A 24,031-nucleotide genomic window follows, 5' to 3' on the forward strand; every position below is an offset into this window, starting at 1 on the left:
ACTAGATGGACTGAAGGGCCTGTTTCTGTGCTGTAATTTTCTATGACTTTATGACTCTCAATACATCAAGACAAAGTCTTGACATTTAATAAAAGCAATGAATTCAAAACCATAATAAAAAAAAATCAAAAGAGAACCAGAAAAATCTAATGATTTATTCTGACCTTAACAGCAACCGTGACAGTTTGATTGATACCAAACTGCTCTTCAGAGTTCACTTCAATTGTACAAGATCCAGTTATAGAACCAGATGTCAGAAGTCCATTTTCATCCACTTGTATCACAGGAGATTTGTCAGAACAGTCCTGTACTTGGTAACTAAGAGAAGCCACGCCATCTCTGCCAATCAAACAAGCATTAAGTGTTATCAGTGAAAAACATCTTTGTTGAGCAAACACAAATTATTTTAAGAAATCTTTCAGCCCCGTGAACCAAAGTGATGTGCAGAGGCGTGCAGAGTTAACTATAACACAGTTCAAAAAGATAAAGCATAATAATAAAAAGGCAGTATAGTGTGGTAAATATACATTGATATTAAACCAGCCATGGCAGTTCAATGTTCATTAAACCATCACAAAGCTGTGGGCATGTAGTAAACCTGAAGCTCCGTGCCTCCTCAACGCAAAGACTTCTCATTTAGTACAAAAACAAATGACGTTACTTGTGATGAGATCAACCAATTAACTTATACTAATATTTTGTTCAACATTTTAGTCAGTTCAGCCCATTCTTCCCAATTCACTCTTAAAAACTTACACTCAACCAACACACATTCAGAGAGGTGCCTAAACCTCTATAAAGCACATTCAACCATTAGGAAATTGCTCGCATTACAATAATTGACAGGAAATGCAACATTATTTTGGAGGAACAAGATCTAAACTGCACGCATCATTACTGGAGCATCAAAACAGTTCAAATGTCACCAAGTACGAACTTTCATCTATGTAAGTCAAACAACTTTCACCAATTCCATACATTCTTTGTCACCCAAGACTTCAATCACTTAGGCTATAAATGGAACTGGGATTTTGATTCTTAAGTTTTAAAATAGTTCAAAAATGTAAAAGAATATTCAGAAATTTGGTGCTAGGAAGCATAAAATATTTCATTGCAAATTCAGTTCCTTCATCTCTGCTAATTCAAAACTGATGTTTGGAATCTCATGTTGCAGCTCAGACATGGCCATTTACATTTTATCTCAGTATGGTGCCAGTTGGCCACAGGAACTCCCAACTTAACTCTATTCTTCCACCACTTCTCTAAACCTTGTTAAATTTTATATTTTTCAAACCAGAATTTCCTTCCATTTAAAAGCTGCTACAGACAACCAACAATATGAACTACTAAATTATGCAACTACTAGAAGTTGCTAACTTGCCCTTCATTCTTTTGGTAATGTAGTTATCACTTCCAACTCTTTAAATCAACTAGTTCAAAAAAGAAAAGAATCTTTTCCCCCACTACTTATCCATGGCATTCACAAAGCAAAAGAAATGAAATGGTTAATTTTCCCTAATCAGGAAAGAATACAAGTAAATTTAAATGAGCTAAGCTAGGACGGTCAGCTTGAACAAATACACTGGCATTGTTATTCTATTCAATATGTCCATGTTATTTGAACTGACAGAAATTTATTGTAAACTTACTTTCTACTGTGCTCTCATGCCAGAGTTGTGTTCTACTTTACCATTACTCAGTGCTAGCTTAACATCTCTTGAGAAAATTAAGCCAGATTAACGTGTATTAAATGAATTCACTGCAGAAAATTAGCCAAGTTTTTTTAAAAGTTCAAACTAAATTTATTATTAATGTTATCATATACAACCCTGAGATAGATTCCTTTTCTTGAGGGCGACCATAGTAAATACAAAAAACCACAGAATCAGTGAAAGACCACACCCAACAGGGCAGACAAAAACCAATGTGGAAAAAAAAACACAACAAACTGCAAATACAAACAGAAAGAGAAAATGAATAATAACAAATAAACAATAAATACTGAGAACATGAGATGAAAAGTCTTTGAAAGTGAGTCCAGTTAAAGTGGGAAGAGTTCAGTGATGGGATGAGTGAAGTCATCTCCTTTGTCAAGAGCCTGATGGCTGTGGGGTAATAATTGTTCCCGAACCTGGTGGTGCGGATCTAGCATCACGTTTTTACACTGTAATGATTTCTTGTAGAACTGCATAGGATGGGTTAGGGTGGCTTTAATTTACATGATTATTCGACAGAGCTCCAAGTCAGATTCCACTTCCTAGCTTGTATATGGAGGATAGCTAATATGTATCTACTGAAGAAAAAAGTGATGTTTTTATGTTATACAGGCATTATCCTCTTGAAGTAAGTTTGGGCTATTTAAAGGAAGAGAAATGTAAACTTGATAACATGCAGATTAAAGCAGCGACAACTTAATAATTGTCGTTCTATCTGGAAATTAGTTTTCTTAACACTGGGATGTTTGCTTCAAAAGTTAAATTACAGATTTAGTGGCTCTATCAAATTTATTGGCAAAGTCACTTAAAAGTGAGGCAATACTTTCACATCATCAAACACCTAATCAAATAAAGCAGATTCAAATGCTAACCTTCAAAAATCCACTTCAAATAAAGTGAAATTAAATCCACAAATAGCTGCAGAAGGCTATTACCAATAAATAGTAATGCTTCCAAGGGAAACCAAGTACCTTCATTCAAAGCTTCGTGGATAACATTTCATTACCTAAATTTGGCAATTCATTCTAAACAACCTTAACAGAGTTGAAAAACAAAACAGGCAAAATAGAATAAACTGTAAAATAAAGTTACATCAGCTTGAATTTAATTGTCAGTAGTCATAAAATGCAAGTACTGGTTACAAATCAGATTAGGAATCCAATGCTCTAATTCTTTGTTGGAAGTAGGGAAATTGCTGAATTCCTTCGGAGTCTGTGGAGTTTGGCATGTCATCAAAAACTTTGACAAACTTCCATAGATATGTAGTGGAGAGCATATTGACTGGCTGCATCATACCCTGGTACGGACGCACCAATCGCTTTGAATGAAAAATCCCTCAAATAGTAGTGGATACGGCCCAGTACATCCCAGGTAAAGCTCTCCCAACCATTGGGCACATCTACATGAAATGCTGTCATGGGATAGCAACATCCATCATCCGAGATCCCCACCAACCAAGCAATGTTCTTTCCCCGCTGCTGCCATCAGGTAGAAGGTACAAAAGCCTTAGGACTTGTACGACCAGGATCAGAAACAGTTACTACCCCTCAACCATCAGGCTCTTGAACAAAAGGGGGATAACTACACTCACTTGCCCATTCATTGAGATGTTCTGGCAACCAATTATCTCACCTCAAGAACTCTTTATCTCATGTTCTTGTTACTTATTGCTTTATATTTATTTATATTTGGAATTGCAGTTTGTTGTCTTCTGCACTCTGGTTGATCTTTCATTGATCCTGTTATCGTTACTATTCTATAGATTTGCTGAGTATTCCCTGCAGAAAAATGAATCTCAGGGTTGTATGTGGTGACATACATGTACGATGATAATAAAATTTACTTTGAACTTTGAAAGATACAACAGCATAATGCCTTCAAAATAACAGAAATGAACAGCACTGGGTATGGGATTTATATGAAAAAACTGTTTGATTAACCACTCCAGTTGTTTGAGGAGAGGACAGAGTGTTTGAAGCTGAGTTGATGAGCAATTGAATCATTTAGGCTATGGACCAAATGCTGGGAAATGAGATTAATATGGAATGATGCCCACTGCGTGTTGATAAATTGGGACTAATAGCCCACTTTCATAGTGTATGCCTCTATGACTGTTGTGATAGATAGGAAAACAGTGTATGTAGTACATTTAGATTATGCCAGGTCTTCAATAAGATTCTGGCCAGGAGGCTGGTCAAAGTTAGAGAACATACTGTCATACATCGAGAACTGGTTATCTGACAGATGGCAAAGAGTGGGAATAACAGATACTTCTCAGTCTTAGGAGACTTGAGACTAGAAGGGCACAGTGGGGATTTGTGCTTGGGCTCCATCTATTTACAATTTCCATCAGCGATTTGGATGAGGGATCACATGTACAAAATTAGATGGAAGTACTGAAAGACATAGAAAGGCTTCATGGGGATAAATCAAACTGACTAAGTGGGCAAAAACATGACTGTTGGAATATAACTTAGCAAAATGCCAGACTCATTTTGCACATAACAGAACAGTTGAGATGTTTTTTTAAAAAGTAAAAGATAAATAATTGTTGATGGCACACAAAATGCTGAAAATCAAAATGCATGTGCAACAAGTTTGAGGTTTTGCACTTCCGCAGGACCAACCAGGGTAGGTCTTACACTGTGAACAGTAAGAACTGAGGAGTGTGGTAGAACAAATGGATCCGGAAATACAGGTACGTAATTCATTGAAAGCGGCATAAAGGAAGTTTTGGCTCATTGGCCTTCAAAAATCAATGTATTGAGTACAGAAGATGGGATGCTGTATTAAAGTTGTACAAGACATTGGTGAGGCCTAATTTGTAATATTGTGTGCAGTTTTGAACACCTACCTACAGGAAAGATGTAAACAAAGTTGTAAGAGGTGCAGAAAAAATTTACAAGGATTTTGCCGGGTCTGGAGGACCTGGGTTATAAGGAAAGATTGAATGAGTTAGGGTTGTATTCTTTAGAACGCAGAAGATTGAGAGATTTGATAGAGGCAAACAACATTATGAGGGGTATAGATGGGGTAAATGCAAGCAGGCTTTTTCTACTGAGGTTGGCTGGGACTACAACCAGAGGTCATGGATTAAGGGTGAAAGGTGAGAAGTTTAAGGGTAAATTAAGGGCAAGGGTAATGAGGGTAAATTTCTTCACTCAGAGGATCACGAGAGTGTGGAATGAGCTGCCAGCACAAGTGGTGCATGTGAGCTCGATTTCAACATTTAAGAGAAGTTTGGATAGGCATTTGGACAGTTGGGAAATAAGGGCTATTGTCCCAGTGCAGGTCAATGGAGTGGGGAGTTTAAATGGTTTAGGCGTGGACCAGATGGGCTGAAGGGTCTGTTTCTATGCTGTACTTCTCTATGACTCTGTAAGTGATTAGGCAGGCATTATGAAGTGAGTAAAAACAGGATTAAGGATGTTTTAGAGCAATTGTATAGGACCTGAGACAGTATACACTTTTGATTTCCATACCCAATACGTACTTGTCATAGAGAAAATGCAACAAAGATTCAAAGGTCTTGATCTGGAGATAAAGTTTGCAGCATGAGGGAACACTGTATATAGAATAAACATGAGAAAGCTTGCAGATGCTGGAAATCCAAAGCAACACACACAAAATGCTTGGACAACTCAGCAGGCCAGGCAACACCTGTGGAACTGAATAAACAGCCCCGTTGTTTCGGGCCGAGACCCTTCATCAAGACAGAAAAGGGGGAAGAAGACAGAATACAAAGGTGGGGGGGGGGGGGGGGCTACCTTCCAGCTAGCCTTCTTCCCCTCCCCCCCCCCCACCTTTTAATTCTGGTGTCTTCTCCCTTCCTTTCCAGTCCTGAGGTAGGGTCTCGACCCAAACCGTCAGCTGACTATTCATTTCCATGGACGCTGCCTGTCTTGCTGAGCTCCCCCCGGGAGTTTGTGTGGGTTGCTATGTATACAGAATACTTATATTCCATCCAAACTTACAAAGTTCTCATTGGATTGGCCGGATGAAGGGAAGCTTTTTCACTGGCTGAGGAGTCTATAAGCAGTGGAACCTCTTACAGAACAGGGGTTTGCCTGACTGCTACTGAGATGAATTAAAAGTTTGGTGAAATTTTGGAATTCTCGTCCTCACAAGACAGACATTGATTTATGAATGTTAAGGGAAAGAAGGGATATGGGGACAGTGCAGGGAAATGGTGCTCAGGTTCTGAATTTGATGAATGGCAGAGCCCATCCTGGACAGCTGGATTGTCTACTTTTGCTTCAGTTATTTATGTTCTTATAAACATTCACTGATGATAATCTATTTTTCTCCTGATGCTGTACAATGATGATAAAGATAGATAGTAAAGCAGGTTGTGAGGAAAATATAAGGAAGTAGCATTGGGTGTAGGTGAGTTAACTGAATGAACCAACATATAGCAAATGAAGCACTATGTGAAATTGTCCTTTTTAACAGAAAAATATTAAAATGCACCTTACCTAAATGCTGAGAGATACCAGATCTCTAAGATGCAGAGGGATCTGGCTGTCCTAGTTCATTATTTTCAAATGGCTACTCTGCACACACACAGCAAGCAATTAGGAAAGCTGACAGAATGTTATCATCTTTTGTTAGGGGAACTGAATGCAAATGTAGTGATCTTCTCCTTCAGCTATACAGAGCATTAGTTGTATTATCTCAAGGGTGCTGCACAGTGTTTGTCTCCTTATTCGGAGAAGAATGTTAATGTGTTGGAAACAGTTCAAAGGAGATCTGCTGCATTAATATCTGGAATGGGCAAGCTGCCTCATGAGGAACAGTTGCACAAACTAGGCTTGCACCTACTGGAGCTACTAGAGTGACAGAGAACTTCATTAGAGGAGTTTTGACAAGATGGATGTGGAGAGGGTATTTCTTCTTATGAGAGGATCTAAAGTAGAGATTTCTTTAAAGTGAAGGGGGCAGAATTACTATGGAGGGTTGCAAGCTTTTTGGAACTCTTGTTCAAAGAAAGATGGAAGCTGAGTTTTTGGATATCTTTAAAGTAGATACTGGATAAGCAAAGGGGGTGAAAGGTTCGCAGAGTTGAAAAGGAATATACATTTGAGATTACAGTCAAATCAGCTATGAAATTATTAAGTAGTGGAACTTGCTTCAGAGGTTGGCGGGGTAGTGGAAGAAAAACATTCAAGTTACTAAAAAGTTTCCTCATTTGTGATAAGCCGTCTCTGCTTCCCCATTAATTGTTACTGTAATTAATATCCTCCCCTACTCAAATAATTCAACACCATGGTCACAAATCCATATCACAATCCCAGTTTCTTGTGAAATACTATTTGATGGTATCCTGTTTAGGGTATATGGGTATATCACAGATATAGAATTGATGGATTAGTTCACTGATTTATCATTTGTAAGGGTCTTTTGGGGATTTTATTCAATAGTTGTGTTGATTTGCAATCAAGGCCACTAACTCAAGTTACTTTTTCCAGCACAAGGGTTCCATGATAGTCCACTGATACTTCACAAATTCATTCTGCAGTATTGGCCGTTATGGGTGCAAATCAGACCTTATGGAAGGGAAGTGTATTAGGACAATGTGCTGTTCCTCAAAATGAAAACCAGCTCCTCAATCAGGTACGATAAGCTTTAATTCCTAATGTTGTACTTTATAAGTCCTTCCAATGTGGCCCTTTAATTATATATTAAGCATTTCATTTATTTTACACAGATTTAATAATTCAAATAATATTTCATAACCATGAACAATGATCCTTTTGAATATTTTCCATAAACAATTTGGGATTGTACCCTAGTGTTTTTCATTCCATTGCATATTACTGCATGATTGAAAATAAGGGAAATCTGATGAAACCTAATGATCAACTTGAAATATGACCTGTTGCTCAAAAAGATTCCCAAAGAGCTGGAGAAATTAAATAGGTGATCCACTAGCCTTACTGCCATTTTTTTTTGTCCCAGATAGCAGATAATAATCAATTTGCTGGCTTATCCCTTAATCAACATCATTTCCGCTCTGTTCAAAGGTCTTGATCTTGAGCATCAGAATTAAAGCAGAATATCAGACATCCTTAAAGTAGTTTGGTGTTTGCAACAGAACCTTAACTTCCGATAGCGAAGATCAAGGTAAAAGAAGAATAGACCTGCGTATGTCAGCTTGCAAATTGGTTACGTTATTTGTGTGTCTGCTACATGAAGGCCAACTGCATCAGAGGAAGAAAATGACAAGGAACCTTCACCTGTCATCTGTATTTTTAACTCTTTGTATCATAATACAGTCAGTCATTTGTATCATGTTTTGTAATGGTTAATGTCTTTGGGAGGTTAAATAAAATCATGAAAGGATATCTGGATTCAACATTACCATAAGCAAGAACAAAAATACTTGGGCAGGTTACAACAGCAACTAATGCCAGAGCACCAAAATTCACAAATGCCACTACCAAGACCAAGTAATATTTTTGAATAACGAGATTACTTGGACTGATCTTCTAATTTATTTTAGCTTTTCAGAAAATCTAAGTGGTAGCATTCAAATCTTGCAAGATCTAAATTCAAATTGTTTGTTACATCTTAAAACATACCGATTTGTTTGAACTTTAAAGAAAGAGTTCGGTGACATTAATATCTGCTCTGCTTCAACCTTGGGATTTAATAACCGCAGCTTTTCAAACACCTGAAGGGTAAAAGAAAAAACAATTTTACAGTTCTATAATATGTAAACATACAGGCAGTTCAAAGCATACAGTGATAGAAAGAGCTATGGAAGTGAATTCTTTAGAGCTTCCCTGGCCTTAGCATTTTATATGCATGGACTATAAAAAGCATTTAAAAATAATTAAATTTAAGTTCAGCCTCTACACTAATTTTACACACTAATCATGAAAAAGTGATTGAAATAATGTTTTTTTATGTAAATTTCCTGGTTTGCTTTCAGTGAGTTAGCATGATTGGTTGCTCAGTAAGATGAATGATATTACACTTCCCAGTTACTTGGAACCAACATCAAAACTGATTGCTGGATCTTTGGACGCTGAGTTCTATGACTTTGTTTTCATCAGAATCAGGTTTATTATCACTGGCATGTGACTAATTTAAGATTACTTTAAGAATTACAGAACAAATCAAGGCTTTTTTAAAAAAAAAATAATAAAAAATATATATATATACTGCCAACTAGATTCTATGGAAATGGATAAGGATACAAACACAAATCCAAAAGGCAATGAACCCTTTCTTATTTTCCTCTCATATTGTAATAAACAGATTACAGCTTGGACTGTTCTACACACCTTTCACTAAAAATACAATCCCTCTATTGTTATTGTATGCTTAATCTTGCACTGTATTAATGCTCCCCACTGGGATTTGGGGCTTTTAATTTTGTAAAATGTTTTGAAAAACTAATTAAAAAAAACTTAAAAAAAATAAACAAATACAATCCCTCTTGGGCTCCTGGTTATGATTAAAGGGCAATGAATTTTCTCCCAGACATAGGATCACTATTACTTGCTGTTTAGCACCATTCTGTTCTTGCCTTCACTCAGAATCAGAGTATGGTTTAATATCATTGGCTTATGTCATGAAATTCCTTCTTCAGCAGCTGTAGTACATTGCAATACACAATAATAAAAACTATAAATTTAAAAAAATTAAATAAGTAGTGTAACAAGAGTGAAAAAAAACTGAGGTAGTGTTCATCGGGTCATTGTGCATTCAGAAATTTGATGGTGGAGGGGTTGGAAGCCGTTCCTGAAATGTTGAGCGTCTCCCCTAGGGCTCTTGTACCTCCCCCTTGATGGTAACAATGAGAAAAGGGCATGACCTGGCTGATTGGGGTCCTTGATGATGGATGCCACCTTTCTGAGGCATCACCTTTGGAAAGTGTTCTAGATGCTGGGGAGGCTAGTGCCATAATGGAGATGGCAGGGTTTACAATTTCCTGCATTTTTTTCCGATCCTGTGCAGTGGACCCTCCATGCCAGATGGTGATGCAATCAGTTAGGATGGTCTCCATGGTGTATCAATAGAAATTTTTGAGAGTCTTTGGTGAGGTTCTAAGTCTCCTCAAACTAATGAAACATGGCCACTATCCAACTTCCATTGTAATTGCATCAATATGCTGGGCCCAGGACAGATCTTCAGAGATGTTGACATCCAGGAACCTGAAACTGCTCACCCTTTCCACTGCCAATCCCCCGCTGAGGACTGGTGAGTGTTCCCTTGACTTCCCCTCCCTGAAGTCCACAATCAATTCCTTGGTCTTACTGACATAAAGTGCAAGGTTGTTGTTACGACACCATTCTACCAAGTGATCTATCTCACTCCTGTATGCCTCCTCATCACCAGCTGAGATTCTGCCAACAATAGTGTCACTGGTAAATTTATAGATGGTATTTGAGCTGTGCCTAGCCACACAGTCGTGCGTGTAGAGTAGAGCTGTGGGCTAAGCACACGTCCTTGAGGTATACCAGTGTGAGGAGGAGACCTTATTTTGGATCTGCACGGACTCTGGTCCTCTGGTAAAGAGGTCTGGGATCTAGATGCAAAGGGAGGTTTTTGGAGCTTACTGAGGGTATAATTGTGTTGAGTGCTGAATGTGCCTTGCCTTAACTCTGGCTAGTGTATGATGCTTTAGTCACAATGAGATCAAGAAAGTAAAAAAAAGATGGAAGCAATACCTGAATTTGCACTTCATCTGACAATTCCCTGGCGTTGTTCTCAAACTGTCCAGCTGTTCGATCTGTAGCTCGTACAACAACCCTCAGTCCAGTTCTACCTTTAACACGACTGTACACATTCATTGCAAAATTGTTACTTGCTTGAAGCTGAAAAGATGCCTTGAAACAGAAAATGAAACTTCTCAAGTTAAATTTAAGTTTTGCATAAAAAATTAAAATACTTTCAATATTGGAGTTTATTTCTTGAAGTTCATTTGTATAGTTACTTTGAATGATATTCATAGGTATTATATGTAAATAGCAAAACAGAACCTGTAATCTTAGAAGTTCAATTTACCTCAGAGTGTCTTGTATCCAAGTCAATGATGTCCCGTTTAGTGACAGACCAATGAAATGTCAATCCTGGTACTGCATTGCCAAATGCAAATGGTGTTTGATTGCTTGTAATTCCCATTACATAAATTGGCATCTGTGAATGATATTAATCAAAATTACTGCCATTTTCAATGTATATTATCAAATTCAAAGGTGTACAACAGTAGATTATGTTTTAACTGTCTTGACCGTATGGGTTTTAAACTGCTTTGTTAATATTTTGTATCTTCAGAGTTAATAGGGTTAATCAGAGATATTCAAGAACCCAGAGATTAAAAAAACAAGAACATGACATTACCCAAGTGCCAGTCTTCATTCTTGTAATGGGTGCATGGATTCTCACAGCTTTAAGCTGAACAACTTCCACATCTACTTCATCCTTTAATGAAATAAAAGCAGCTTATAAACAGCATTATAAAAGCCAGGCAAGCAAAACACTTGCCTCGTGCCACCAGTTCTCATTTTGTACTGCTGCATTAATCTCCAGAAGACAATAACTTAAGCACTGGGAAAAGGATTTATTTAAAAATGCATTCTGAAGAATTCATACACATGACTACTTTTAGTTTAAGAGCACAGGATTACCGTGCATTACTCTGATCTAAATTCAGGTAATACTATAAATGAATATAAATCTGTTATATTTCTCATCGTTCGTTTGTTATGTCCTGTGTCGTATGTCTTGGGTGACCATGTCTTTCCATGACCATGACTGTTCTTGGCAAATTTTTTTACTAAAGTGGTTTGCCATTGCTTTCTTCTGTACAGTGTCACAACAAGATGGGTGATGTCAGCCATTATCAATACTCTTCAGTGTCTTTCTGGTGTCTGACGAGGAATTGTGATATGCACCACCAGCGCTCTTGGCTTCACGTGACCCTGGTTAGGGGTGGGTGGGAGAAGCAGGTGCCACACCTTGCACAAGAGTGTCCTACAGGCTAGCAGAGGGAAGGAGTGCTTTACACCTCCTGTGGTAGAGATGTGTTTCCACACGCCACCCTGTATTTCTCATACCCTAGTTATAAAATTGTAGTAGTATAGCAGTATTCCAGTAGTTAAACAAAAGTTACAAGTTAAAACTAATTACATAAAAGGATCCTATTTACGTTTCTGTTTTGCTGTCTATTTGAATTTAGGGGTGTCATGGACCAGTGGTCAGGTCTAAACAAATTTGATTTTAGATAATAGGTTTGAACCTGGTTATTCTACCCAAACAAGGAAAATATCTGCTAATTATGGGAGCAACATTAGGATTACACAAGGATGAGCTTGTTGACGTAAACAGGTCAGTAAAATCAATTTTCCTGAAAAAAAAATCACAAATAATACTAGCAACCACTACACTGTATTTCACTCTTCTGGACAGTTAGTGCCAAAGCTTATTCTATAAGCAGCTTTATTTGAAAAGCTGAGATTTTCACCTTGGCGAAGAGTGAACAGCATTGTGTACTGATGTGGCAAAATTATAGCAGAGACTCAAGCAGACTCAAAATATCTTAGGGCTACAAATCTATTTAATAAGATTCTAATATCAACAGATTCAGCCACCAACCTAATTAGGCATGTTCTGATAATATTTGCATAGCATTCATTACATTCTCAAAAATGGGACCCTAGACAAAATGTTACTTTTGAAGCATAGTCATTGTAGTCTTGTCAAAAGCAGCAGCGAGCACATAAATATAAATATTGATCCAAAAATACTGGTGAAACTCTCCAGCTCTTTATTCCAATTTGAACTTAAAACAATAATTTGCATTAGAGGGTAATATAAGCTTGTATCCACATCAGTATTAAAGGTATTACAGATATATGCATATGACAGTTTGATCTTTTTTCCTATTATTCTGCCGCATCAGTACCAAAATAAGTTGTTCATGCTTGAAGGCAGCATCCTCAAATTAGTATCTCATTCAAAAAGCAACACCTCTGACAGAGCAGGATTCTTCTACGTGGTCAGCTTGGACTCAGTGCTCAAATCCTGCAGCGAGGTTTGAACATTCAGCTTTATGACTCTGCAGCAGTACTGCCAACATCTGAGGAAAAGTGACTCGTGATAACACACACTGGTTAAAGCAAGAGGTCATCACCAATGTCAACACTATTGATTGAACAGATTTAGATCATCAGGTGTGTCTGATGCAAGTGAGGCAAATCTAAAGATTTAATGTTTTCCATTATTTTTAATTCTAGAAGATAAACTTAGATGAACTCCAAGTGCAATTGGGAATAGAAGGGAATCAGGATTTATATCCATCACAATGAATGCCTACTGCATATAGGCACGAACTTGCTTCATGTATGTTTTAGAGGGGAAACTGAGGATTGCTGGCAAAGGTACCATTAAAACTGATACAAAATGTGAAAAGTTGAAGCTTTATAAGACCAGGTAACAGTCATACTAGTAAATGAGCTTGAGAAGTTCTTGAAGAAGAAGGAATGTATTGCATTTGCAGTATGGGAAATTTGTCAAAAACAACATTAAAAAGGTGAAGAAAACCCCTTTGGCTGTTTCCTTCACCTGACAATGGAACAAAGAACAATTTAAACAAAATCAGTAGGTGAGAATCCATATTTTATTTGACACCAGCATGACCCATAACACAAGGTGTTGCTTGGCCTCCACAAATGGAAAGCAGAAAGGGATGAATACAAGGGTGAGATGATTGAATGATTTAGATGTGAATCTAAAGAGCAACATTAGCTGGGGTCTGAATAAAACTTCAGCATTAAGTCCAGTAACAAGACTAAGGACACCTGAAAATATCAATGTATTACGCACTTTGTCACGAAGGACTGAAAACGGCTCTCTCAACTGGAGGAGAAAAATTGCAACAAGGATAAGATGTAGAATGCAAAACCTTGTAACATCAGAGCAAGGCCATTAAGTAGAACAAGATGAACATTAACAACGCAATTATAGTCATTTTGAGAATATGTGCTTTCTATTGTATTCCTGCAAAGAGCAAAGATGACAAAGTGCAGAAATAGCAATTTCCACTGTTTAGTTCAAGGTAGACTAAAATCTTTCATGCCAACTCCCGGAAGAAAAGGTACAGAACCACACTGAATAATACTGAGTGAGTGCAGCAGCCCTTGGCTATTGCTCATTCATCCAAAACAATTATACACAAGTCAATAAATTGCAAAATCAAGTTCTTGTGGCTCACTTCCTTCGGAACAGATAAAAGCTAAAGTATTGCAAATTCAGCTTCAAACGACTAGGAGGGGAAAGCTGCACATTCTCATTTATTGCAATGTGAACACACCTGCACAACATGGGGGATAAAAGTTCTATCTCCTTATTGAGAAGGAATCTAGTGAAGCTCCCCTAAAATGACTCCCAGAAGGAAAGTCATTTTTGAGGAGGAAATCAGTAGGATCAGCATGTACAGTGAGATTAAAAATAGCTGCAAGTACTCCAACCAGGAAATGGGCCAGATGCTTTCTGCAGGTTTACTCTCGAAGACTGATCCAACATTCCCAATAGTTTAGTGAGTTCAAGAGCACTGGAGGTAGTCGGGATGGGTGGTGGCATTCCAGTCCCTTACTGTCCAAAATGTGCATGGAATGTATTAAACTCCACACATGAAAGGCTGGCGGAACTCAGCAGGTCAGGCAGCATCTGTGGAAATGAATAAGCAGTCGACATTTTGAACCAGGACCCTTCTTCAGGAACTGGAAAAGAAGTGGGAAGATGCCAGGATAAAAAGGTGGGGGGAGAGGAAAGAGGATAGCTAGGTGATAGGTGAAGTAAGGTTAGTAGGAAAGGTAAAGGGCTGGAGAGGAAGGAATCTGACAGGAGAGGAGAGTGGACCATGGGAGAAAGGGAAGGAGGAGGGGCACCAGGGGAGCTGATTGGCAGGTGGTGAGGCCAGAATGGGGAATAGAGGAAGGGAGCAAGAAATTTTATTGTTACTGGAGATGAAACCAATATTCATTCCATCAGGTTGGAAGCTACCCAGATGAAATATAAAGAGTTACTCTACCCTGAGAATGCCCTCATTGGGCAGAAGAGAAAGCCATGATTGGAATGTTGTAACCGGGATGGGAAATGGGTATTAAAATGGCTGATCACCGGGTAATTTTGATTTTCACAGATGGAGAGAAGGTGCTCGACAAAGCCCCCCCAATCTCCTCACACCAATGTAGAGGAGGCCGCACTGGATACAAAAGATGACCCCAACAGATTCAGGTGTGAAGTGTTGCTCCACGGGGAAGGACCACTTTATCACCCATTAGAACTTGTAAGCCTTGCAACCAGGACAACTGAGTTTACAAACAGCACTCCTAAATACTCAATTCATCACTTACTGCTCTTGAGAAGATGGTGATAAGCTAAACCTCTATTGTGTGTTTGGGTAGGAAGTTCATGGGTTTAGACCCAGTGGCAAAGCAAAACAGAAAATATATTTCTGAATCAGAAGGCAACTTGGAAAGGATCCTACGTGAGGTGGTGAGGTAGTCCCAAGCACATAATCACCTTACCCTTCCTGATTGTGAAGATCTTGTACTTAGGAGTGCTCTTGTATACCATCTGTGTATACATTACAGATAATATACACTACATCTACAGTGTTTGGTGCTGAGGGAGTGATTGTTCAGGTTAGTCGATAGAATACTATCAATTATTCTGCCTTGTGACAGATAATGCTCAGCTCCTTTTGTATTGTTGAGTGTGAATTAATGTGAACTTTAACTTTTTGAGTAGAGATGAGCTGAGTTTTTTTTCATGTTAAAATTAATACAAATTCCTGTTGACCAAAGTTCTGAAAAAAGGGTCGTAAATTTGTAGAGGTCAATTTCTCCATTTCGTGATGCTAATTCCACAGAATTTTAAAATTCTTTATTAGTTTATGATATTTCCCAGGTATGTTTTCCAACATTCATTTTGTTTGTGTAAAGTTTATCAAAAAGTTAGACTTCGGAGCCATGGTAGCGTAACAATTGATGCAACACTATTACAGCTCGGGGCATTCCAGAGTTCAGATTCAATTCTGGGACAGTTCTGTAAGGAGTCTCTGTAGGTCCTCCAGGTTTCCCCCAGGTTCTCCAGTTTCTTCCCACAGTCCAAAGTAGGTTAATTAGTCATTGTAAATCGTCCCATGATGAGATTAGGGTTAATCAGGGCTCTGGGTTGCTAAGGTGACTTTTTCAAGACCACTTTTTCAAGACCACTTTGAGCACACTGACTGGCACATGTTCAGGGAGGCTGCAACCGATGGCGACTCTACCAACTTAGAGGAGTACACAGCATCAGTGACCAGCTACATCAGCAAGTGCATTGATGATGTTACTCTGTCCAAGACCATCACTATATGCGCTAACCAGAAGCCATGGATGACCGCAGAGGTGCTTGCGCTGCTGAGGTCCCGCGACTCCGCCTTCAGAGCAGGCAACAAGGCAGCCCTAACAACAGCGAGGGCCAAACTGTCCCAAGCCATCAGAGAGGCAAAGCATGCACATGCCCAGCTAATTCACAGCCACTTCCAGGACAGCGGCGACATGCGGCACATGTGGAAGGGCATCCAGGACATCAGCAATTACAGGACAACATCACCTGACTGTGCGGATGATGCCTCCCTCCCAGATGCGCTGAATAACTTCTACGCTCACTTTGAGGCGGAAAATGACGTGGTGGCGAGGAAGTCCACCCCTCCTACAAATGACCAGGTGCTGTGTCTCACCGTGGCTGATGTGAGAAGAACCCTGTGCTGTTAGCCCACGGAAGGCTGCTGGACCAGACAACATCCCTGGCAGAGTGCTCAGAGGATGTGCAGACCAGCTAGCAGATGTTCTCACTGACATCTTCAACATCTCCCTCAGCAGCGCCACCATTCCAACCTGCTTCAAGGCCACCACCATTGTCCCCGTGCTGAAGCAGTTTTCAGTGTCCTGCCTAAATGACTACCGTCCCGTTGCACTCACATCCATCATCATGAAGTGTTTCGAGAGGCTCTTCATGAGGCATATCAAGACCCTGCTGCCCCCCTCACTGGACCCCCTGCAGTTTGCGTACCATCCCAACCACTCAACAAAAGCCATTGCCATCACCCTCCACCTGGACAAAAAAGACACGTACGATCGAATGCTGTTCACAGACTTCAGTTCAGCATTCAACACAATCATCCCTCAGAAACTGACTGGAAAGCTGAGCCTACTGGGCCTGAACACCTCCCTCTGCAACTGGATCCTAGACTTCCTGACTGGGAGACCTCAGTCAGTCCGGATCGGGAGCAGCATCTCCAACACCATCACAATGAGCACGGGGACCCCCAGGGCTGCATGCTCAGTCAACTGCTGTTCACTCTGCTGACCCGCGACTGTGCTGCAACACACATCAAGTTTGCCGATGACACGACCGTGGTGGGTCTCATCAGCAAGAACGACGAGTCAGCTTACAGAGAGGAGGTGCAGCGGCTAATGGACTGGTGCAGAGCCAACAACCTGTCTCTGAATGTGAACAAAACAAAAGAGATGGTTGCTGACTTCAGGAGACCACTCCCCGCTGAACATCGATGGCTCCTCGGTAAAGATCATTAAGAGCACCAAATTTCTTGGTGTTCACCTGGCGGAGAATCTCACCTGGTCCCTCAACACCAGCTCCATAGCAAGGAAAGCCCAGCAGCGCCTCCACTTTCTGCGAAGGCTGAGGAAAGTCCATCTCCCACCTCTCCCCATCCTCATCACATTCTACAGGGGTTGTATTAAGAGTATCCTGAGCAGCTGCATCACTGCCTGGGTCGGAAATTGCACCATCTCGGATCGCAAGACCCTGCAGCGGATAGTGAGGTCAGCTGAGAAAATCATCGGGGTCTCTCTTCCCGCCATTACGGACATTTACACTACACGCTGCATCCGTAAAGCAAATAGCATTATGAAGGATCCCACGCACCCCTCATACAAACTCTTCTCCCTCCTGCTGTCTGGGAAAAGGCACCGAAGCATTCAGGCTCTCACGACCAGATTATGTAACAGTTTCTTCCCCCAAGCTATCAGACTCCTCAATACTCAGAGCCTGGACTGACATCTTACTGCCCTATTGTCTTGTTTATTATTTATTGTAACGCCTGCACTGTATGCAGTCCTGGGTAGATCTATAGTCTAGTGTAGTTGTTTCTTCTGTGTTCTTTTTTTACATAGTTCAGTCTAAGGTTTTGTGCTGTGTCATGTAACACCATGGTCCTGAAAAAAACGTTGTCTCATTTTTACTATGAACTGTACCAGCAGTTATGGTGGAAATGACAATAAAAGTGACTTGACTTGAAAAGTCCAAACAATATTCCGCTATCAGCTTGCTGATGAACACCAGAGGAGGTTGAAATGAATCGCAGGGTGTATATTATCCTGCAGAGCGTGCTGATCTCTTCAAAGCTACGAATGAGTGATTGCAGTTCAACACTGGCCACAAAATCTGTATCATGGCAGAATCAAGAGAAATTACAATCAAATCTTTTGGAGCTTCATTTACAATGTCAATAGCAGGAGAAGTGAACGTTAACCTTGACGTTGAAACTATAGTAACATTTTTTGGGGTGGGTAGTGACATTCCGATCTCCATCTGTTCAAAACGTGCACAGAACATGTTAAGCTCATTTGGAAGGGATGCACTGTCGCAGAGCTTCGTTTTGTAGTCCATTACTGCCACAGCTGACAGCTGGTTGGGGACTCGATTTGGGACTGGTATCCCCTGATAACTTTACAGAGGTTGTATCTCAATTTCTTGTAAAGGTCAGGATCACCTGATTTGAATGCTGCAGTCCTAGACTTCGGTAGGGATTGGATCTCCCAGTTAGTCCATGGTTTCCATTTTGTTGGTGTATCAAGGTGGAGGTAAAATGGGGAGATTCTAGGGTTCTGAAAGGGTGCCACAGGAGTTGTAGCTTAGAAACAACAGAAGTCCCAACGTTATTAGCATCTTGGATCAGAAGCTTAAGGCAAATTTGTCAAATTTACAGGGGTATTAAACCAGGGAGAAACATAGCAATCTAAAAGAAAAGGCTGCTCATGAAATATAGACCATAGTGCAGAGAAAAGAACCAAATGCAATTTAAGCACTACTCACAAGGGAAAAATGGATGGCATATATTCAATAAATGTTGAAGCAATTGCCAACAACGTTGTTGGAAAAAGACCCAGGAGTCCTCATAGACAACATCTTGGCATGTCCAACCAATGCAGAGTAGCAATCAGCAAAGCTGAGACAAGACTCAAAAGAATTGAATACAAATGAGAAGAGGTCATTTATGAATTGCTCATCCAGTCACTCCTTCTGGTTGCTGAGAAACAATGGAGATGACTCATTGCTTTCTGTGTGTAAAAGGATGCAAGTTATGTGGAAAGACTGAAAAAATCTTTCATTTAAAGGAAATAAATGAACAACCATTAGTTCTTCATAAAATAGCAATGTGAAGTAAATCTTGCATCACCAGGTTCAGGATCAGGTACTTTCCAATAACCATCAGGTCCTTGAGCCAGCCTGCACAACCTTTATTCTACCTCAGCAACACAACATTACAGGCCACCTTTCGCACTACCGTGGACTTGTCCGATTGTGGATCTGTTTGCAGTAATATCTTGTTTTGCAGTCACCCTTTACTTCACTAAGATGTATAATCTGTGTATATAACTTATGTTGTATGTGTTGTTGTTTAATTTAAATTCATGTGACACTGCTGCTGCATGAATTTTAATTGTACCTGCACCTCACTGTATTGTGCATGTGACAATAAACTCAACTGGATCTGAAAAATCACTTAATACAAAAACAAGATTAAAATGGTGCCTTTTAAACTATTAGGTAAACTTCATTTTGCTCATTTTTTTCCTCTATGGGGAGGTGAAAGCCACACAAGAAGACGACTTGTAGGTATGGGAATGCAGGATTTTTTTTTACTGATAACAAAATTAAGTTTTGCATTCACGAGGAAATCTGCAGATGCTGGAAATTCAAGCCACACACACAAAATGCTGGCGGAACACAGCAGGCATTGCTGGTAGCTTGCCAGCTACCTATCACCTACCTCTTATTGATAATTAACCAATTATATGATCTGAGACAGTTACTAATTAGGAATATCGCCTTTATAAAAGAACCACTTTATGACCATTGTTGTGAGACCAGTTAAAACTATCTGAAGATTAAAAATTTCAGCTATTATGTTTAGTTCATAACTGTATGATTTCTAAGTTAACAAAAATATATTTGAAGGCTTGATTTGGTGAATGAATATTGGAAGGATTCTCCTGCATACTTTGAAGTAAATGACACCTTGCATGCAAGCTTAAATGAATATTAATACTCAGAGGGCTTAGCTGAAAGTTTCCTTTTCAAACAGAGGATTAACCCAAGCATACAATTTATTTTATCTGCTTTCTCCACAGAGCATTAGTAATACAAGTAGCTGAGGAATTTCAGTAGAGTAGGAACTTTATACTCTCAGAAACCTCTGTGGTCAATGGATACAAGTAATATATGGACTGATGTAAAATGCAGTTAAGGAACCTCATGTTTTAACTCCTCTGCACTTACCTGAGAAATCACCACCACTTTTCCACTTTCGGCATCAATGACTTGGACTACACCTGTCACTTTCCCACTTCCAATTGCAAGCCCCTTCACATGTCCGATGTTATTTACCGTAGCAAGGTCTGGATCACTTATGGAAAATATGATGTTGGACTGAGGCTGTGGACCTCCTTCAGATGTGATCTGCAAGAGTCGATTTAAATTGCCCAGCCTTAGAAATAGTTGCGTAACATCCAATATTCTGCATCTTTTATTTAACGTTAAAATGTTTCAGCATGGTTCTGTTCCAAATATTTGTCAGAAGTAATCACTTTGATCCCAGCCTACCTGCATCATTGCACCCACAATGAGTGTTACTTTTCTTGGAATCAACCGAAAAGGATGGAATACCTGCAGAACAGAGGAAGGGTGGGGGGATAACAGATATACAGTGACTAAACATTACATCTGATATTCTTTATATTTTAATAATAAGAATTTTTGAATTCTGTACAACGGTTTGATAGTTTATATCATCATGATGATGAGACTTCTCAAACAATTATAGAAACTGGTCAAGACCATACTCTAACTTACTTCAATTTGCTGAGGTGCAGAACTTAGTTTTTTGCCATCTCTGGTTACCACAGTTGCTGTCAAGCTTGTCTGTCCTATAGCAATACCTTTAACAGTAAAGCCAACAGTGTAATCATCAAGGATGTCATCAAGTGGCCTAAAATAGAAAGTGTGCGAGTGGATGGAAAGTGGGAGGGAGGGAAGGGTTGAAAAAAATAATCAGATCAAGCATTAATGACTAAGAATGAAAATGCACCATGAGCCGAATAGTTATCCCAGCATGACCTGGTCTTCATTCTTGAGAGATTAAAAGGATGAAGCTAATAATTTTCTGAAGGTCAAAAAATCTTACTTACTCCAAAGAAAGTATTTGAGAAGCTGCTTTCAGTTTTAACTTCATGAATGGTAAGTATTTGGACAAGAAGGGTTTTTTTGAATAATCCAGAACTCTCACATAGGCTTTCACAGTTTTAAAAATCTCGACCTGTGGAAGACAAATTTATTTTAGTACCAGATGCTTTTATAAATGCAATTTAAATAATCTGAGGAATAAACTGAATTGGATTTAGTGAGTACGTACACAAGAAAAGGAATCTCAGGTTTGAATGGTATATGGTGACATACATGTTCTTCGATAATGAATTTATTTTGAACTTTGAACTTTGAACTTGAGTTGACTATCAAAGATATAATAAGCAAACCTACATCTTTCTCTCCTAGCAGACTCCATATCTTCAGCCCTTAGCTGCCTCCACAATATCACCGAACCCAAGCTTGTGTCACTGTTTCCACGGGTCCTTCCTCCATCTGCCTATCATCCGACTGCAACTGCGTCCACCTATCATTTTCCAGCTCCTGCATCACTCCTTCCCTTTAACTTTTTATACTAGCCATCTCCTCTCTATCTTTCAGTCCAGATGAAGGGTCTCAACCTGAAACAATCATTATCCATTTCCCTCCACAGTGGATGCACGGCCCTCACTCCACAGAAGATACATGACCCACTGAATTCTTCCAGCACCATGATTTTTGCTCCAGATTCCAGTACTTAATAATCTCTTGTATTTCCATTGCCTCTGACCTGTTATATGAATTCCTATATTCCACACAATTGTTTATTTGGCTTTCTGCTCCTGAAACCTTTCCATTTAATAAAGCAGTTCTACCATATGTAATGGCATAACTATAATCAAACTTGTACATTGTTTAATGAAGTAATTTCACAATGGACACCAAAGGGAAGTTGAAATCTGCAGAGATAAATGCAACTTAACATTTTTTGAATGCAGATAGAATGCCTCAATTATAATTTTGCTAAGTGCCATGATTAACAGATTCCAAAACTGTAAAATATTTACAGTCATAATTCACCCATCATGTTTATATTTATAACAATTTTCTGCTGTTTACTCAGAACCGCATCAGTTTGCTGTGTTTGAAGAACAGGTTGTTTTCCTTTTGAAGAATCAATTGATGCCTCGAGTATTCTCTATGGTACCACATTTTATGCTCAAACACACCATGAAGAGTATTGTCCCTCATTTCTTTCCTTGCACAATGAAACAATGTTAAAATGTTTCAGCTTAAATTGATGGGCTGAATGGGCTAATTCTACACCTATGTCATATGGTCTAAACTGACAAACCATCCATATCACTTTTACAGAGGAAATTTATTTTCCAATCCATCCCATCATATCCCTTGCTACTTTAAAAAAAAAGTGTTAAATCTCCTTACAGCTTCTTTGTTTCAGTCTAACTGATCCTTGATCACTTGTCCCCCCACCCCCCCAAACTACAGTTGTTCATCTTTATTATTCTGTTCATGCTGTAGTATATAGTGTTCATCCTTGAAAATCTTTTCCATCACAGGCAGGAGGTACAGAAGCCTGCAGTTCAACACAGACAGGTTCAAGAACACCTACTTCCATTCAAACTTCCATTTTTTCAGCCAGCTGCCACGACCCTAATCATTACAGTTTAGCAACTTTGATCACTTTGCCAGAAATTGGACTGAGTTTTATTTTGTATGTAATGCCTTGGTTCGTATTTTCACTGTTATGCTGTAGGTATTTCATTCAGCAGTTCTGTACGAGCAGTCTGTTCTGCTGTCAGCCTGTTTTGAGTTATTGTTGAAGATAAGGGATGATGAGAAATCGTGCCATCCAATTAGATGATAGAACTGAGGGGAGGTTTTTCTGGTGAGGGACACTAAGGTTGGGCTTGGGGCTTTTGTTTGGTGGGAGATGAAGAGAGAAGACGCTGGAGAGAACAGGTCATAGGATTCAACCCAGAGCGGCACCGTGATTCCCTGAAGCCAGGGGCGATGATCGATTGAGGATCGGTGATACGGTGAAACATTCAGCTCCAACTTGTGCACATTTGGCTGTTCAATTAAAATGGGCCCTTTTCTTTTTGTTTCTCTTTAATATAGTTAAGATTCATAAATATAATTCCTTTAATCGTATGCAGCGTACTCTCTGTCATTTCGTGGCACTAATTTGTGACAGGGTAGCAAATTGCACAGCATCCACAGAAACTGGGATTTGGAGTGGGAGAGCTGTCTCGGTTTTGCGAGTTTGGCGGGACTGGAGATTGTCTTCCCCAGACTTACGCAGCCAAGGAAACAAGGGGGTTTCACGTACTAATTGTGTTTTCTTCTAAAATCATGTATAATTTGTGTTTAAGTTTTTCTTGTGAATGCTGCTTAATCAATACTATGTCCCTGTGACGCTGCTGTAAGTTTTTCATTGCACTTGTGCATAACAAACAAGACTTTCAAATAGCCATCCTTGCTAACAATACGTTCTCACCATTAAGTTGTACAAATCAAAACTTATTTGCTTTTAACATACAAGAATCCTAAAGCTTAGTGTTATTTGTTATTTCTTTATTCAACTGCACTTGAAAGTAACTTTTGTAGACTAACCTTGTCCACAACCCGTACGTATAACTCTAAGATATCTGATATGTGCACTTCAGCTTTCGCAGGCCCCAGAAAAGACAGGCACAAATCATGGACCAAAACAGTCAAAATTCCTGGATGAACTGGCAACACCTAAAGAAAACAAAACATACTTAGTTGAAATATGTTTGGTATAAAGCTTCCACATGTATCTGTTCAGATACCCTAATTAGCTAATAATTAGCTGAGTACTTTCAATTAAAGGCAATTTAGCA

The 24,031-nt window shown here is 39.3% G+C and overlaps 1 protein-coding gene across 1 annotated transcript in view; it reads right to left on the bottom strand.

Annotated features, from left to right (window-relative positions):
- Positions 1-24,031, bottom strand: part of nup210 (nucleoporin 210) — a 116,886-nt gene that overhangs the window by 24,740 nt on the left and 68,115 nt on the right. Inside the window, exons 21-30 of the mRNA XM_073072159.1 lie at positions 23,781-23,909; positions 21,209-21,336; positions 20,874-21,009; positions 20,625-20,687; positions 20,301-20,480; positions 11,067-11,147; positions 10,731-10,862; positions 10,394-10,552; positions 8,297-8,388; positions 165-339 (exon numbers count right to left, since the gene is read on the bottom strand). Of these exons, the coding sequence (XP_072928260.1) occupies positions 165-339; positions 8,297-8,388; positions 10,394-10,552; positions 10,731-10,862; positions 11,067-11,147; positions 20,301-20,480; positions 20,625-20,687; positions 20,874-21,009; positions 21,209-21,336; positions 23,781-23,909 (1,275 nt within the window). The remainder of the gene's footprint in view (positions 1-164; positions 340-8,296; positions 8,389-10,393; positions 10,553-10,730; positions 10,863-11,066; positions 11,148-20,300; positions 20,481-20,624; positions 20,688-20,873; positions 21,010-21,208; positions 21,337-23,780; positions 23,910-24,031) is intronic.

Source organism: Hemitrygon akajei, chromosome 19 (assembly GCF_048418815.1).
Source record: "Hemitrygon akajei chromosome 19, sHemAka1.3, whole genome shotgun sequence".
Taxonomy (NCBI): domain Eukaryota; kingdom Metazoa; phylum Chordata; class Chondrichthyes; order Myliobatiformes; family Dasyatidae; genus Hemitrygon; species Hemitrygon akajei.